The following is a 17,481-nucleotide window of genomic DNA, read 5'->3' on the forward strand; positions in this document are numbered from 1 at the left end:
CTAACAAGGCAGTGCTCTCCTGATGTTCCAAGAGTTCTTGGTTAGGACGGGCAGAGCCTCCCTCACCGTCCTGGCACCTGGGCCTAACGAACCAACTAGGGTGGACACAGTGAGGCCAACTCTTTGCTTTCCTCTCTAGCATCCCAGCATGTGGGATTTTAGGTCACATAGATTGACCTACAATCAGTCACAACAGTCCTCAAAGAACCTGCCTGCCACTCAGGGTGGTGCACAGTGCCGCTGACTGTTGGAAACAGCCTCTCCCTGCGGTGCGTCTGCACAAGCTGTTCTAGCAGGCGGCAGGCACGTGCTGGGATGCAGGAACCACCTCCAGGTTCCTGGATCCTTGGCACCCACAAACCCTCCCCAGGGACTTGTCAGCATCAGCATCTCCACGGCAGACGAGAGGCGACGGGGGGACAGAACCCAGAACAGGGTGTCCTCCAGGGACAGATGTGAGCTCTGTCACACAGCCCTGGGGCTGCGGCCCATGCTCAGAAGCCAGGATCACAGGGAAGCATGTGTGGACAGCTGCAGAGCCCTCGGGCCTGGGTCCAGCCAGTAGACAACTGGGCACAGCCTGTACACATAGCTTCATGGGCTAGTTGCCCGCCTCTGCCTGCGTGGTCCCTGGGTTTCTCTGCAGCAGGATGTTCTGGGTCTGCAGTGTCTGTAAGGAGCCACCAGCCACGTGCAGCTACTGAGCACTTGAATGCTGGACTGTGTGGCTAAGAAATCGGCATTTTGGTTTTATTTCATTTTAATAATCTAGACAGCCTCACGTGGCTCCAGGTGGGAGGCCTGGGCTCTGGGCAGGCAGTCGTGGCACAGCCACGGCAACTGCTCCCCACCTGCTTCCACCGCGAAGGGGAGCTGACTCCAGCCGCCATTAAGGGAAGGCAGACTTGAAGCCAGGCTACCAGGTGTCAGACCCTGGCTCTCCTCTGCCCCCCGGGAAGGTGATACTCCTCAGCTTTTGGGGCAGCTCCAGCAAGGACCACTCCCATGGAGTCCTGCCACGTCCACGTCAATGTCCTCCAGTACATTTTGGGACAGTCCCTGCCCCAAGTGTGTCACACCAAACAGGCAGACCAGAGGTCTTGGACCACCTGGCCCAACAGTAAGATTCAGGTTCTGCTGGGTCTCAACCCCTCCCACAGCTGCCTGGGCCTGGCCACACTGACCATCGTGGCTGCCCACTGGCCCACACCCTGCCTCTTCCAGCTGAGGACCCACAGGCGCCCCAGGCTCCAGACCCATCCCATCCAGCCCAGACCAAGGCCCCGGGGTGCAGTCAGGGAGGTGGTGGCTCAGGCCATGAGACAGAAGGGACATGATGGGGACAGGGGACTGCCTGACAGGCTCAAGAGGTGTCCTGGGGGAGTGAGGCGCCCTCCTCCTGAGTGGGAAACGAGCCCTCACAACACCTCATCCAGCTGGGACTCCCAGCAGCTCAGGAGGCTGAGGCAGGAGATCACAAGGTCAAAGCCACCCTCAGCAACTTGGCAAGACCCGAAGCAACTTAGTGAGACCCTGTCTCAAAACAAAACATAAAAATGGCTGGGATGTGGCTCAGTGGTTAAGTGACCCTGGGTTCAATCCCTGGTTGAAAAAGGAAGAAAGAGAAGGAAAAACACCTCATCCCAGGACCAGCTTAGACCACCTGGCGTTGGGCATCTGGAACAAAACCCAGGTCAGGGGAGTCCAGGACAGGGGAGTCCTGCTGTCCTCATGGAGGTGGACTGACTCAGCTGAGCCCTGATGCCTTCCGGGCAGGACCTTGGGTTCCAGACAGCCTCAGGAGAAACACTCACCGGTACACATACTCGTCTAGAGCGGCCTTGAATGGCTGGAGCCAACCCTGCTGCACCAGCCCATGGTTTGGGGTGGGGCGGCTCTGCATGCCAGCCGGAACCCCGGTGGTGAGATTCCTTGAGCTTGACTTAATAGGAAGGCAGTGACCCCAAAACCCATTCCCACCAGTGGCCCAGGGGTGGGTGGCGGCGGCTGGAGAGTGACCATGGTACAAGCGCTGTCCCAAGTGCCCCAAGCCTGACAAGGGAGCAGCCAGGGTGGCTCCCCTGTGGCCACAGAGACCAGGTGGCTGACCCTGAGCCAGTACTGTCAGCAAGGCTGGGGGCAGCAGGAGGGCCTCCCGGACCACATGCGTGGCAGGTGGGCAGTCTGCGGTGGACCCCAAGACCAGGGAGCCCCAAAGAGGCCTGATCCTGGCCCTGCCTGGAAAGGGAGGGAACAAGACTTCAGGAAGGATGGGCGTGACCCAGGCAGGGCTGGGGGCGACAGACCAGCAGCCACGGATGTGGTGACCCTTGGAGGGATGGTCACCAGCTGCCCTGTTTCAGTGTGCCATGGAGGCACTTCCTACCTGTCCCTTTCTCCCCAGTGGACAGACCAGCTCTGCCCGGCCCCCAGGCGCACCACCGTGCCCTCTGCTGCAGCGTGGTACTCCCTGGGGAGGAAGCTGCCCGAGCTGTGTCCTTCTGGTCTTGGACTCTTGGGACGGGCAGGTGCTGGCTCTGGCACACGGGCCGCCACGCTGGGCTGACACGCTCTGCTTCCTTACAGGAGCTGGAGCAGCAGCTCCTGATAGAGAAAAGAAACTACCGGAAGACGTTGAAGTTCTACCAGAAACTCCTGCAGAAGGAAAAGCGCAACAAAGGTAAGCCCAACCCGCCACGCAGGCCGGCCCCAGACCCTGGGGCGCCTGTGCCAACCTGCTCTGCCCACAGGCTCTGAGGTAAAGACCATGCTGTCCAAGCTGCGAGGGCAGCTGGAGGAGATGAAGGCCAAGGTGCAGTTCCTCAGCCTGGTCAAGAAGTACCTGCAGGCAAGGCCCTTCCCTGCTCAGCACCCAGCACCCAGCACCCAGGCTCCCTCGGGGTGGGCAGGACCTGCAGGCAAGGCCCTTCCCTGCTCAGCACCCAGCACCCAGCACCCAGGCTCCCTCGGGGTGGGCAGGACCTGCAGGCAAGGCCCTTCCCCTGCTCAGCACCCAGCACCCAGCACCCAGGCTCCCTCGGGGTGGGCAGGACCTGCAGGCAAGACCCTTCCCCTGCTCAGCACCCAGCACCCAGCACCCAGCACCCAGGCTCCCTCGGGGTGGGCAGTACCTGTAGGCAGGGCCCTTCCCCTGCTCAGCACCCAGCACCCAGGCTCCCTCGGGGTGGGCAGGACCTGCAAGCAAGGCCCTTCCCTGCTCAGCACCCAGCACCCAGGCTCCCTCGGGGTGGGCAGGACCTGCAGGCAGGGCCCTTCCCCTGCTCAGCACCCAGCACCCAGCACCCAGTACCCAGGCTCCCTCGGGGTGGGCAGTACCTGTAGGCAGGGCCCTTCCCCTGCTCAGCACCCAGCACCCAGGCTCCCTCGGGGTGGGCAGGACCTGCAGGCAGGGCCCTTCCCCTGCTCAGCACCCAGCACCCAGCACCCAGGCTCCCTCGGGGTGGGCAGGACATGCAGGCAAGGCCCTTCCCCTGCTCAGCACCCAGCACCCAGCACCCAGTCTCCCTCCGAGTGGGGAGGACCTGCAGGCAGGGCCCTTCCCCTGATCAGCACCCAGCACCCCCTTGGGGAGGGGGCAGTGCAGGGTGAGTACTACCAGTGGGTTGGTGACCTGGCCCTCCCCCAGGTCATGTACGCGGAGCGCTGGGGCCTGGAGCCCTGGGCCCTGCCGGTGATCGTGAACCTGGCGGCTGCCCCCTGCGACACCTTGGACTTCAGCCCCCTGGACGAGTCCTCCTCCCTCATCTTCTACAATGTCAACAAGCCCCCATGTGGGGGCCGGCAGCAGAAGGCCCGCATCCTGCAGGCCGGCACACCGCTGGGGCTCATGGCCTACCTGTACTCCAGGTGCGCCCGGGGCCTGGGGAGGCGCCCGCCCACCCTGGGGCACACAGTGAGACAGGAGGGGAAAGCTTCCTCAGGAAGAGGCGGGCAGGCCCGCCTAGGCTGGGTTGTTCAGTTCAGGAAAACATCCGCTCAGAGTTCTTGACCTCGTTCACCGCCACTGCCGGCTGCCTGAGGCCCAGCTGGTGTCTGCCGTCCGGCACAGGGTCTCAGGCGAGCCTGGAGGCTGTCTCGGAGCAGAGGACAGGCTGTACAATTCGCACAACACAGTCTTTCAACACGAACGCGCACGGAGCCCGGCGCCACTGGGTCCCTCTGCATGCCCTCTGTGGGAACCTCCAAAGCCAGGCGCGGGCTCCCACTCAGCTGTGGGCTGCTGTGCCCCAGCCTCCGGGCGTGAGCTCTCTTTTGGTGTCAGATGCCCCAAGTGACCACCAGGCACAGGGAAGAGCTCTGGAAGCACCTCCCCTCTGCAGGGCCACAGGGCCATCTGTGGCTGGGTGCCCGCCTCTCCCGCACACCAGCCCCGTCCCCTCTGGCCTGGCAGCGTCACCGTGCCCCAGGCACCAGCCTCCCACAGGCTCTCTTCAGACAGCATGCCCCACACTGGACCTGGGCCCAGAGATCACCTGGGACTTCCCAGACAACGGGGGTCCTCCTGGCCGCCACACCACTGCCATCCTCTTGGTTAGCGTCTGTGGCAACCCCAGAACTGACCCTTGCATGTCACAGGCCTGGGGAGGACAGTCAGGGAACAGGGTCCCCCTGGATGCTCAGGCCTAGCACCACTGCCTCCTGCCCACCAGCCCGTCTCCCAGGGACACTCACCCAGTCATGCTGGGGCCCCCGCCAGCTGGGTCTCCAGGCTGACCCTGGACTCAGCCTCCCTCACCAGCAGGAGGGTGCAGCCATGCCCACCAGGGGCCCTGCTGCCTGCCACGGGGGCGGGTGGTGTGGTGCTACGTGTGCACAGTGCGATGTGCAAACATAGCGTGTCATGGGCGTGTGCTGACATTGGTGTGGCGCATATGACGTGTGAAGTGCGTGCATGCACATGTGTGCTGTAGGGTGGGGTGGGCACTACGTGGTACTGTGCGGTACGCGTGTGCGTGTGGTGATGCGTCAGGTAATGTGGGCACAGTGCAGGACTGTGCACAACTGATGTGCATGCTTGCACACACAGTGCATGCTGGGGCAGTGTGTGGTGTAGACAGGTGATGTGTGGCATGCACACTGGTGTCCACGTAGGGTGTGGCGTGGGGGAGCTCAGCACTGTGATGGGCAGCGCCCTGGTGGTGGTGAATGCTCTGAGAACCTCACGGGCTTCACCTTTGCAGGGCCAGCTGAGCCAATGGCTGCCTAGGCCCTCCCTAAGCTGTGCCCACCAGTGTCCTCGTCCCTCAGAGGTCTTCTGTGGTGGACACGGTGAACCAGCCCTGCACTCCTGCCCTGCCCCGGGCAGCACCTTGCCAGGCCCCCCACCCTCTGGGACCCAGTGGGGCTCCAGTCAGCCCTGTGAGCGCAGCGCTGCATCCGGATGCGGCTCCTTGGCACCGAGTGCAGCCCTTGGGCAGCCTGTGGAGTGGGGACAGGGCCTGGCCGTGAGAAGGCTGCCTCTGAAGCCTGGGGACGGCGCGTGGGCAGGGCCCGCAAAGGTGCCCGAGCCCACCTGGGACCCGCCCACACGCAGGAGCAAGGGTCCGCAGGGGCCGCCCTCTCACTCAGGCCCGCGGCCGCACACCTACTCTCTCGCTGGCCCGGGATGCCCGTTGTCCTGCGCAGCTGAGCGCAGGGCCATGGGAAGGCCGTCCCGAGGCCCAGGCCCAGGCTGCGGCTCTCTCCCCAGCGACGCCTTCCTGGAGGGCTATGTCCAGCAGTTCCTGTACACCTTCCGGTACTTCTGCACGCCCCAGGACTTCCTGCGCTTCCTCCTGGACCGCATCAGCAGCACCCTGTCCAGGTACCGCCACACACGACGGGTGGGGCAGGAGGCCTGCGAAGGGACCCAGGGACCGGGGAGCCTGGCCAGGGAACGGACCTGCTGGCCTTGGCCTCCCTCTCCAGGGCACCAGGGCTGGTGCCGGGGCTGAGAGGGGCAGCGGGCTATGGAGAAAGCTCCGCACACCCCACGTGCCCCCACCCACAAGCTGGCATCCCCTCTCCCGCCAGGGCCCACCAGGACCCCACCTCAACCTTCACCAAGATCTACAGGCGGAGCCTCTGTGTCCTGCAGGCCTGGATTGAAGACTGCTACACCGTGGACTTCACCAGGAACACGGGGCTGCTGGGGCGGCTCGAGGACTTCATCTCCTCCCAGGTGGCCAGTGCACCTCTGGCCGGCCAGCACTCCAGGCTCCACAGAGGGAGGCGCTGCCCTGACCCTCCCCCCATGCTTCTCCCAGATCCTGCCCCTGGATGGTTCTGCGGAGCACCTGCTGGGCCTCCTGGAGGTGGGCACTGACCGGCGGGCTGACGGTTCCCCTCGCGGCACAGACCTGGAGGATCCCAAGGAGGCTGAGGAGGACGCCAGACCCTTCAATGCCCTCTGCAAGAGATTCTCAGAGGACGGCATCTCCCGGAAGGTGGGGGCCTTTCCCAGGGACGGGCTTCCCTGTACGAGCAGGTGAAGTTCCCTGAGCCCCACCTGGAGGGCGTGGTATGCAAATGCTCACACACATGTGCACGCACACGACGTGCCACATCTGGAAGGCACACTGCACACACAGACCTGCACATGCACGCACATGTGCACCCACATGTGCAAAGGCCTGCACACGTGTATGCATGTCGCCATGTGCACAGACCCGCATCGGGTGTGTGTACACATGCGCTCTGTGCACACCCCTCTCTGGGGCTGGCCTCTTGTCCTGGCAAGGGCAGCCAATGAGCTGGGTCCTACTGTGCCTGGCCAAGGACAGTGCTCTTTGTGCCAGCAGGAGTGGGCGGGAGGGATCTGCTCGACTCTAGCTGACCCATCTGAAGAGTCCTCGGCAGGACCCGCCTGTCCTCAGCTGGGCCACCCACACGTGGCCGCCTGAGCTGGAGGGGACCTGGCTTGCCCGCAGAGCTTCTCCTGGAGGCTGCCCCGGGGCAACGGGCTGACACTGCCGCACCACAAAGAGCGTCAGTACAGCATCGCGTCCGCCTTGCCCAAGCCCTGCTTCTTTGAAGATCTCTACGGCCCCCACACCAAGGCCAGCGAGAAGGGGTCCTGCTTCCTGGCGGAGCACAGCGCGCACCAGCTCTTCACACAGCTGACGCTGATGCAGCAGGCGCGTGCAGGCCCTGGGCACCGGGAGGGGCAGGGGTCCTGCACGCGGGCCGGCCGCAGCCGCCAGGGGCAAGCCCAGGGACACATGCTGGCATCACGCACCTCAGTAGACACTTCCCGGAGGAACAGATGGGACAGTCGAGGAGCCACCTGGCTGCCGGGAACTCAGGTCCCAAGGGGCAGCTACCTAGAGCGGAGAGGCAGGGACAGACCAGGTCTCCAGCCAGGCAGGACCCCCCTTCCCCTGCTCAGGGCACATGGATGGCGCTCAGGCCACCACACACGGGGCATCTCCCTCTGGACCTGGGCCAGCCACAGCTCCTTGCCCAGCTCCTCTGCTCCTGGCCCAGGCCCCTCCCTGGCCCCCTGCCATCCTGAGGCACTGAACCACCAGGCAGGTGACAGGAAGGCCAAGAAGTCTCCCATCATCAGGGTGGCGTGTCACCGGTATGGGGACTGAGCACGGGGAGCTGCTGGCCAAGCTCCAGGCACGCAGGCGATCGCCTGGGTCACCCTGCACTCCCAGAGAGGACCCCACACATCCGGCCCTCTTTGGGACACTGCTGTGATGGTCAGGCCCCTGGGGACAGTGGTCTCACTGTCCACTTCATGTTTCTGGCAGGAATTGTTTCAAAAATGCCACCCCGTCCACTTCCTGAACTCACGGGCCCTGGGAGTCGTGGACACAAGTGGAACCATCCCCAGGTGAGCGTCCACCCAGTCCCTGGTCTGCAGGACTGGTGAGAGGGCTCAGGCCTCCCCTGAGGGCCTCCTGGATGCTCCTGGCTGAAGAGAGGCCGCGCTGTCCCAGGCCAGGCGGGGCAGCTTCCCACAGCCCAGGTGAGGAGCTCCTGCTGTCTTCCAGAACCAGCTCTTCGGAGTCTCTGTCGGCCAAAACCTGCAGCCTGTTCCTGCCCAACTACGTCCAGGACAAGTACCTGCTGCAGCTTCTACGGAACGCAGACGACGTCAGCACCTGGGTGGCCGCCGAGATAGTGACCAGCCACACCACCAAGGTAGGAGCCTCCTGCCATGAGGTCAGAGGCCCGGGACCCGGGTGTGTGAGCCCTGCCCAAGACAGAGCGGGGCTGCTGTTCACACTCACATCCCTCTCACGTAGGGCCTTCCACAACGGTCCACAAAGACAGACACACACGAACACACGGCGAGGGCAAAAGGCCCTCTTACACACACTCCCTCTCACACACACAGCACCTCCAACAGGCCCTCTTACACACACTCCCTCTCACACACACAGCCCCTCCAACAGGCCCTCTTACACACACTCCCTCTCACACACACACACAGCCCCTCCAACAGGCCCTCTTACACACACTCCCTCTCACACACACACACAGCCCCTCCAACAGGCCCTCTTACACACACTCCCTCTCACACACACACACAGCCCCTCCAACAGGCCCTCTTACACACACTCCCTCTCACACACACACAGCACCTCCAACAGGCCCTCTTACACACTCTCCCTCTCACACACACACACAGCCCCTCCAACAGGACCTCTTACACACACTCCCTTCACACACACACACAGCCCCTCCTACAGACCTTCTTACACACACTCCCTCTCACACACACACAGCCCCTCCAACAGGCCCTCTTACACACACTCCCTCTCACACACACAGCACCTCCAGCAGGCCCTCTTACACACACTCCCTCATACACACACATATACACACACAGCCCCTCCTACAGACCTTCTTACACACACTCCCTCTCACACACCCTTCCCTTGCGACAGGCCCTCTTCCACACTCTCCTCACTCTCCCTCTGTCCTGCACACACTCATCCACTTCAGAACACTCCCCACGGCCAGGCTGCCGTCCCGTGTGAATTTGCCTGGCCTGTCCAGGGCTGGGCTGTGACTCCCACCTGCCTTTCTATGGCCACCACGCACCTGCCTTGGCTGCAGCCCCTGGTCTTCCTCAGGCCTCCACCATCTGGAATGAAGGACACTCTGCTCAGTGTCTGGCCAGGTCAGGGTCCAGCTCCAGCAGCCATGGGCCCAATCCTTGGTTTCGAAGTCCCCCGGCCCTGGGCCCACCTGAGGCCTTCTCAGCCTGACCTGACCACCTGCTCTCAGGAGGCCCCTGGCAACCCAGGAGGGACATCCCCGCCTCAGGCCTCAGCCTTCACCCAAGGAGGAGCCAGGTGTCCAGCCTCTGGGCCCAATGGCTCTGCAACCTCACAGAGGCCCCACTGCAAGGGCTTCCAGCTTCGTGGCCAGGGGTCGGCAGGGCCTGGCTTTCCATAGAGTTCTTTTCCTTTAGGGTGGCCACACTCCCAGGCAGAGGGCAGGCACTGGGGTGTAAGGACTCCTGGGCAATGTGACCCTGAATTGCCAAGACCGGCCTCAAACTCCCAATCCTCCTGCCTCAGCCTCCTGAGTCCCTGGGATCCGTACCACCAGCCCCATAACTCTGCATTTTTACAATTAAAACTTAAAAACAGGACTGGGGATGTGGTTCAGGGGTAGAGTGATGGCCTGCAGGTATGAGTCCCTTGGGTTTGGGGGTTTGATCCCAGCACTGGGGAAAAAAGAACTAGAAACACAAAAAAGTGATAGAATGATTTTACTTGAAAATGCTGGAAATGATATAGTTTGCATCTATGGGGGGAAAATGAGAAGTTGACTTACAAAGTTTGAGCAAGTCAGTCTTTGAAGACTCTTTAAGAGGCTCAGCTGACAGCCAAAGCCGAACCAAGGACCTCCCCCCAGGAAGGGCCCCAGCAGACCTGGGAACCCCCAGTGGAACAGCACTGAGTCCTGTTCCCACCTGAAGGATGCCCGGCATGGCAGCAAGGGCAAGGCAGCTCAGGAACCAAGGATGAGTCAAATTCTCCAGAATCCAGGAAGTGGCTGGAAGTGGGTCTGTGAATGCAGCCCCATGGTGCTGCTCTGAGCAGGGTGTTTGGCTAGATCAGCCCCCCATTGCTGGAGCAGGGGATGGAGGGAGGGGGACGGAGGAAGGGGACAGAGGCAGGGGAGGAGGGAGGGGGACGGAGGACGGGGACAGAGGCAGGTGGGGAGGGACCACACCGGACTGCAGAGAATCCTGGTGGGAGCTGGCTGTTGCATCAAAGCCCGCCCCACTGCCAGCAGAGCCCACAGCACCACTCAGACCTGTGCACCCGACCGCCTCCGTTGTGCACGAGCGCCAGCCACACTGTGTGCCTTGAACCTGGGTGAGCTCGTTCACTGATGTGTTTCTTTTGGTCCAGCCTGGTTTTGCAGTGCTGGAGGATGCTGGGCAAGCCTCTCCTGAGCTGCACCCAGCCGTTTCTTCAGCTTCAAAGACACTGAATGTTTTGCTTCTGCTTTTCAGCTGCAGGTGAACGTGCTGTCCAAGTTTCTGCTGGTTGCGAAGTCTTGCTATGAGCAGAGGAACTTTGCCACGGCCATGCAGATCCTGGGCGGGCTGGAGAACCTGGCCGTGAGGCAGTCCCCTGTGCGTGCACCTGGGCCGGGGCTGTGGGTGGGTGGCACACAGCCAGCAGGGTCTCACCTGCGCTCCCATTACAGGCCTGGAGAACCCTGCCCGCAAAGATTGCAGAGGTCCTGGAGGAGCTGAAAGCTGTGGAGGTACGGACCCCAGAGCTTCCACGCCCGGCAGGGCATCCACCCAGGACAGCCCACATCAGGGCCCCAGACACAGCCTGGCCACCTGGGCAAAGGGGCCGCACCTGCCAGGTCACATGGCCTGGCCAGGTTGCCTTCCAGCACAGGGTACAGGTGCCCAGGGCGCTGACGGGGTGGGAGCAGGCCCTGCGCGTGGCTGACTAGGAGCCGGCTCCCAGCACGCAGGTGGTCCCTGAAGCACTGCTGAAGCGCCCGGGCATCTTCCAGTGAGGCGCAGGAGCCCCAGCTGTGGCCTGTGGCAGACACCCAGGCGCTCACCGCCCAGCCCCAGCACATCTGTGCTCACAGCAAACGCAGACACGCAGGCAGGGCCTGCACTGCTGGCACAGGCCTCCTCTGGGAAGGCTGGGCCCTGGCCCTCCTGGAGCCCAGCAGAGAATAAGGAATCTGCCATTTGAGCAGCACAGAGCAGAGCTCCCTGCCAGCATTCTGTGCCCAGAGCATAATGTCCAGCTTGCCACCCTCAGTCCAGGAACCCCAGGTTCAGCTGGACTGGGTATGCAGAGTGCTGTGCAGCCCCAGTAGCCCAAGGCACAGGCCCATGGGGATGGGCCTCCTGGAGAGGCCACTGCCCTGTCTCCCTGCCAACACCCCTGGTCGGGCCTCCAGGTGTTCCTGAAGAGCGACAGCTTGTGTCTGATGGAAGGCCGGCGTTTCCGGGCCCAGCCCACCCTGCCCTCAGCCCGCCTCCTGGCCATGCACATCCAGCAGCTAGAAACAGGGGGCTTCACCATGACCAACGGAGCCCACAGGTGGAGCAAGCTCAGGTGAGGGGGCTCAGCATGACCAACATGCCCCACAGGTGAGCAGGTTCAGGTGGGGGCTTCACCATCACCACAGCCCACAGGTGAGCAGGTTCAGGTGGGGGCTTCACCATCACCACAGCCCACAGGTGGGCAGGCTCAGGTGGGGGCTTCCCCATCACCACAGCCCACAGGTGAGCAGGTTCAGGTGGAGGCTTCACCATCACCACAGCCCACAGGTGAGCAGGTTCAGGTGGGGGCTTCACCATCACCACAGCCCACAGGTGAGCAGGTTCAGGTGGAGGCTTCACCATCACCACAAGCCCACAGGTGGGCAGGCTCAGGTGGGGACTCCACCATGACCACAAGCCCACAGGTGGGCAGGCTCAGGTGGGGGCTCCACCATCACCACAGCCCACAGGTGAGCAGGTTCAGGTGGAGGCTTCACCATCACCACAGCCCACAGGTGGGCAGGCTCAGGTGGGGGCTTCACCATCACCACAGCCCACAGGTGAGCAGGTTCAGGTGGAGGCTTCACCATCACCACAGCCCACAGGTGAGCAGGTTCAGGTGGAGGCTTCACCATCACCACAGCCCACAGGTGGGCAGGCTCAGGTGGGGGCTCCACCATGACCACAAGCCCACAGGTGGGCTGAGTGCACCCCTCCTCCAGTCCTCCTGCTCGTCAGAGGCCTGGGCACTGCCCTGTCTGGGCCCCTGCCCTGCCCCAGGACCTCAGCCCTCCCTCTACTGAGACCTGCAGCTAGGCCTCAGAAATGGTGCTTCCTGCACTTCAGTATCCATGGTCCCTAGGTGCCCCACGGTCTCTGGTGGCCTCCTGCGGACCCAGGCACACTTTCGTGCCCCCTCCCCGGCTCCTGCAGCAGGGAGGCTGCCCAGAATGTGAATGCCCCCAAGGCCGGTGTCCCTTCTCTAGGCCTCCCGGGGGCACCCCCCTGAGCCATCCATGTGAAACCACGGTCAGTTCTCGGGCCATTGCTGGGTCCTGCTTTCCCCTGACCAACACACTCGGGACTCTGCCATCCACATGTGACCTGGGAGGCACAGACCAGGAACCGGCTGTAAAGCCCACCGCTGTGACCCTGCAGCGGCCGGCACACCCAGGCTTCAGAGGGGCCAGGCAGCCTCTCCTCAGACCCAGGCCTGTCCACGGTGCCTCCAGGTGCCTACAGCTTGCAGGTGCCCAGGCCCCGGTCTCCGCTTCCCCTTCTCCTCACCCTCATGTCTTCACCCCACGCTGCGTCATCCACACGGATCAGCGCCTGGTCAGTCTGGGGCCTGGCCGAACAGACGAGGACCCAAGGACCCAGTGCACAGTGGCTACTTTCAGACAGAAAAAATGATGATTCAAATAAAATAATTTAATTATTTTAAAAAATAATTAAAGTGCCCCCAGAAAGTAAGCTTGTTCTGAGATATCTGATCCTGAGAGACCAGAAAGCGTGCGTCCACACACAGAACTGACAACACGAGGCAGCGCCACCCTCTAGAAAGGACCTGGGCTTAGGCTCAGTGACCACTTTTGATTCTCTGTGGATCATGTGGATGCAGCTGGCCTCTGATGAACAAAGCCACACGGCTCCTGCTGGACACACCGACTCTCCATCCAGAGTTGGGTGGAGTGCCCGTCCACAGGGCCTGCGACCCCCCCAGACAGGCGGAGGGGCCGCGTCCTCGGCCGGTGCCCCAGTGGTGTGCTCTCCACTGGCCATGCTGCCACGTGGGCAGGCACCGCACGAGGACTGGTCTGCACGCGTCCTCCCCCATGAGCCAGGACCACTGGGTTCCATTCATGCCAGGACATTCAGTTCTGCAGACTGACAGAGGCTCTCCAATAAACACTGTGAGGCAAGCGTAGGGAGGAGGTGGACAGGCCACATGGCACCCGGGCTGAGGCCTTGTGAACAGACGCAGGGAACCTGTCCTTCGGTAGGTTTGAGCCTTTCCTAAAACGCACCAGGACTCACACCTGGGGACAGGACTCCCTGTGACTTGTGCAGACTGACCTTTTCTTTTCCTTCCTCACGACAGGAACATAGCCAAGGTGGTGAGCCAGGTCCACGCATTCCAGGAGAACCCCTACACGTTCAGCCCTGACCCCAAGCTGCAGTCTCACCTCAAGCAGAGGATCGCCCGCTTCAGCGGGGCCGACATCGCCATCCTGGCAGCAGACAACAGGGCCAAGCTGCACCAGATCCCGAGCGAGAAGCACTCTCGGAAGATCCAGGACAAGCTGCGGAGGATGAAGGCCACATTCCAGTAGCCAGGGGCGTAGCCAGGGCGGTCCAAGCAGGACCAGACCGACGGGAGGTGGCTGAGCGCCCGGAGCCCTGCAGAACCCGGACTTCCACCAGGTCCGGATCTGGAGGTGGAGCTCGGAGGAACTTGCCCAAGTCCCTGCCACAGGGTGTGTGGAGCCTGCAGCCAGTCCCAGCACCAGAGTGGCCCGGCCCTTCCAGGGCACCGTGCAGGGTGGGACAGCATTCGTTGTGCCCATTTCTGCTACAACTTGAAACGAAACTAGAATAAGTAAACCTCCCGAGTTCCATATTTACACTATCTCCACAGACTAATGGTTCTCCCCTACTCTTTGGTGACTTCCCCCAAAACAACCCAAAACCCACCCACCCTAACCCCACAGGTTCCAAACATGCTCACACAGCAGTGTTCCCACACCTGCCCAGAAGCAAAGGACCAAAACTGACCCCTGCTCTGGTGGCTCCCAGCTTCTGACCGGGGCCCTGCTGGGGTCAGCTCCCCCACCCACCCACCTGGCCTCCCACAGGTGCCCCACCATGCCCAGCCAGCCTTCCTGCTGTGGTGGCTGCCCCTCCCCATGCCTGGTACCCCAGCTGAGAAGAGCTGCCCTGAGGGACAGGTCCAGGCGAAGACTCCAGCCCTCCAGCAGGGTGCAAGGCACCCACAGCAGCTCCAGAGCAGGGAGGCCCCCGAGCTGACAGCACCTACACCTGCCCTGCAGCCGGGGCAGCACCCACGGCCTTTAGCAGCCAAGCATGTGCACACCCGACCACCGTGTCCCCTGCTCTGCACCAGCACCAGCGCTTTGTCAGACGCGGACATGAGGCTCGCTCCGTCCGGGTGGTACCAAGCCCCTCTCCAAGCTTGTGGTCTCAGGCAATCAGTGTTGAGCACTGGCTCAGCGAGTAGAGAGCCCCTCTGGCCAGGGGCTGGGAACACGTGGGGTGCAGTGGGGTCAGGGACCCGGCTGGACCCCACAGGCATAGGCCCATCCCAGGCACCACTGCTGGGAGACCCAAGGCTGTCTGTGTTTTAGGGTAGGTGGCTCTCGTGGGCCAGCTAGGGACGTTCCTAGGGCAGCTGTGACCCACGGTAGGCACTGAACCTCCAAGGCTGAGGTGTTTTTCCACGAATCGGCTGAGAGACAGCCCTGCCTTCGCGGATGCGAGAGGGAGGCGGTCATGTGGCCATCCGTGCACATGCCCTGTTTCTGGGCTCTGCTGTGAGGACCCTGTGTCCGTGTCGGATGGTGTGTGTGGCGCAGACAGCGTCCAGCGGGAGGCACTCCGGCGGGGCCAGCGCCCCTGGGGAAGCGGTGGCTTCCGGCTTCAGCACTGTTTGCATGGCACCCTGATGTCACGCGGTACGGATTTCTGAATAAAGTCATTTCTACTGAGCTGCTGCTGCCTGCCTCGTCCCAAAGTGGTACCCCGCTGCGGTGTAGACGGTCTTCCTGGCCCTCGAGGGCTGCTCAGTAGATGTGCCTGGCCCAGACCTGCAGCCAAACTGCCAGGTCACAGGGCCGCCCCTCGTCACTCTCCCACACTAAGTGACACCCAGTGGGGCCAGGTCTGCAGACTCACCGCTAACGCAGGCGCTGCCAGGAGAACCCCAAACGCCTTAACTCCCGGGAAGGAGAAAGCAAACCCACCCTCCTGCTGGGGAAAGAACCTGCCCTGGTGAGGACCGCAGACCAAGTGAGTCTGCGCCTCGGTTGTTTCTCCCCAGCCAGTTCCGGCAGCCTGCAGGGAAGGGCCTTCAGCCCCGGCTCAGAGCCGGGTGAGCGGGGGCAGCCTGCAGGGAAGGGCCTTCAGCCCCGGCTCAGAGCCGGTGAGCGGGGACACTTGTGGGGATTCTCCTGACAAGACTGGTTAGGGAGTTCCTGTATGAACAATGCTGCTCTCTGCCTGGCAGTTATGCCAAAACACAATGGGCAAGCAAAGCGGCAGTCATTCCAGGCTGGTGATCCAGGCATCCCTACCCTAAGGTCACTGAAGCCCTGGTCCTGTCGCCCAGCCCTGCCCCTCTTGAGGGGCTGGGAAGACACTGCTCTTGGAGGGTCTCCCAACAGGGCAGCAAGTCTGTCAACTTAGATCCTGGAGCCCCCACTGTGCCACTCCCAGCCAGCTGGAGCCTGCCCCTCACGTGGCAGCAGAGGACTCCAACAGGAGGCTCAATGACCCTGAAGCCACCATGCCAGTAGCAAGCCCAGGGAGCCACGTGGCACCTACATGGACACAGATACGGCAGTTGCCCAGTCCAGGAGTCACCGGGCACCAGCACAGGGCACCTGGAGAAGGCCTAAGAAGCTCGAAAACGGCCATCTGTAGCCCAGAAACGCTGCCCCAGGGCTGGGGATGTAGCTCCGTTGGTAGAATGCTTGCCTAGCACGCATACAGCCCTGTGTTCAATTCCCTGCACTACAAACAAGCAAATAAATGATTAAAAGCCATTTTAAAAAAAGAAATACTGCCCCAGACAAACCAGGCTCATGTGGCCAGCCAGAGGCTACCAACACTTGCCCCTGGCATAAGGGACACAGGCAAGCGGTCCCTGGTCCTCGCCCCAGCCCTGACCACAGAGTCACCAGTTAATGAAAAGGTGGCTCATCACATCACACCACAGGTGACCGAACACCACGTGGGATGTTCAGCTGGTCAGCTCCCATCCTGGAGACCCAGTCTCCTGTCTGAGGGCTCTTGCAGCTGGTCCAGGGCTCCAGGGAAGCACCTCACAGTTCCAGAGGCAGCATGACTCTCACTGAGGCACCGCGCTTGACCCACCCCTCTGCCTGCCAGTCTGCACTCACCTCGCCCAGTGCCCCCACCTCCCTGGATCCCTACTGCCTCATGGGGAAGCATACTTGGGGTCCCCAGATTAGGACAGCTCATGCTCCCACACAGTAATTTTCCAAGGAATGTTTAGGGAAGTGAGAATCCACCCCACTGATCCCCAATCCTGCTCCCCCACAGGATAAGATGTGGGCTGCCCTGCAGTCTATAAATGTCCCTGTGCAGGTTTTGGGGGGGACATCAGTTTTCGGCTTCTCTAGGTAAATGCCACAGGCATGCCTGATGGATTCTAGGGTGAGAGTAGTTCAGTTTTACGAGACTGCACCAGAATGTCTCAAAAGTGTCTGTTGTAAACCAGGTATAGTGGTCCCTATCTGTAATTCCAGTTACTCTGGAGGCTAAGACTTGAGGATCCCAAATTCAAGGTTAGCCTCAGAAACTCAGTAAGACCCTGTCTGAAAATGAAAAACAAAAAGGGCTGGGGATGTAACTAAGTGGTACAGCACCTCACACCAAAAGTAAATAAATTAATAAATAAAAGGCTGCTGGGTTCTGCATTCCCACCAACTCTGAAAAAGCCCTCATCTTCCTCACCCACCAACTCTGAAAAAGCACTCATCTTTCTCGCCAGCACTACATGCGGTCAGCGTCTGGCTTTGGGCCTCTGATGGGGGGCTGCCTAGTTAGGTCTCAATGACAAATCATAGTATCTTCTCACCATTTGCCACTGGGGGGTTGGAGATTATTTTGTAGTTTCCACGTACACAGTCCTCCCATCTGCAAAGAATAAGTATCTTACTGCTTGCTTTCCAGTTTTTATGAAGCTTATTTATTTTTCTTGTCTTACTGCACTAGCCACAAATTCT

General features: G+C 61.7%; 1 protein-coding gene across 3 annotated transcripts in view; it reads left to right on the forward strand.

Moving 5' to 3' along the window:
• The window catches only part of Kndc1 (kinase non-catalytic C-lobe domain containing 1), a 43,473-nt gene extending 28,263 nt beyond the window's left edge, over window positions 1-15,210 (forward strand). For all 3 annotated transcript variants that reach the window (XM_047537886.1, XM_047537887.1, XM_047537888.1), the window contains 13 exons: window positions 2,587-2,680; window positions 2,751-2,848; window positions 3,647-3,867; window positions 5,711-5,824; window positions 6,034-6,181; window positions 6,267-6,446; window positions 6,930-7,136; window positions 7,758-7,840; window positions 8,001-8,151; window positions 10,487-10,609; window positions 10,684-10,743; window positions 11,410-11,567; window positions 13,596-15,210. In XM_047537886.1, the coding sequence (XP_047393842.1) occupies window positions 2,587-2,680; window positions 2,751-2,848; window positions 3,647-3,867; window positions 5,711-5,824; window positions 6,034-6,181; window positions 6,267-6,446; window positions 6,930-7,136; window positions 7,758-7,840; window positions 8,001-8,151; window positions 10,487-10,609; window positions 10,684-10,743; window positions 11,410-11,567; window positions 13,596-13,827 (1,869 nt within the window). In that variant the 3' untranslated portion in view covers window positions 13,828-15,210. The remainder of the gene's footprint in view (window positions 1-2,586; window positions 2,681-2,750; window positions 2,849-3,646; window positions 3,868-5,710; window positions 5,825-6,033; window positions 6,182-6,266; window positions 6,447-6,929; window positions 7,137-7,757; window positions 7,841-8,000; window positions 8,152-10,486; window positions 10,610-10,683; window positions 10,744-11,409; window positions 11,568-13,595) is intronic.
• The last annotated feature ends 2,271 nt before the right edge of the window (window positions 15,211-17,481 follow it).

The sequence above is a fragment of the Sciurus carolinensis genome, unplaced genomic scaffold, assembly GCF_902686445.1.
Source record: "Sciurus carolinensis unplaced genomic scaffold, mSciCar1.2, whole genome shotgun sequence".
NCBI lineage: Eukaryota > Metazoa > Chordata > Mammalia > Rodentia > Sciuridae > Sciurus > Sciurus carolinensis.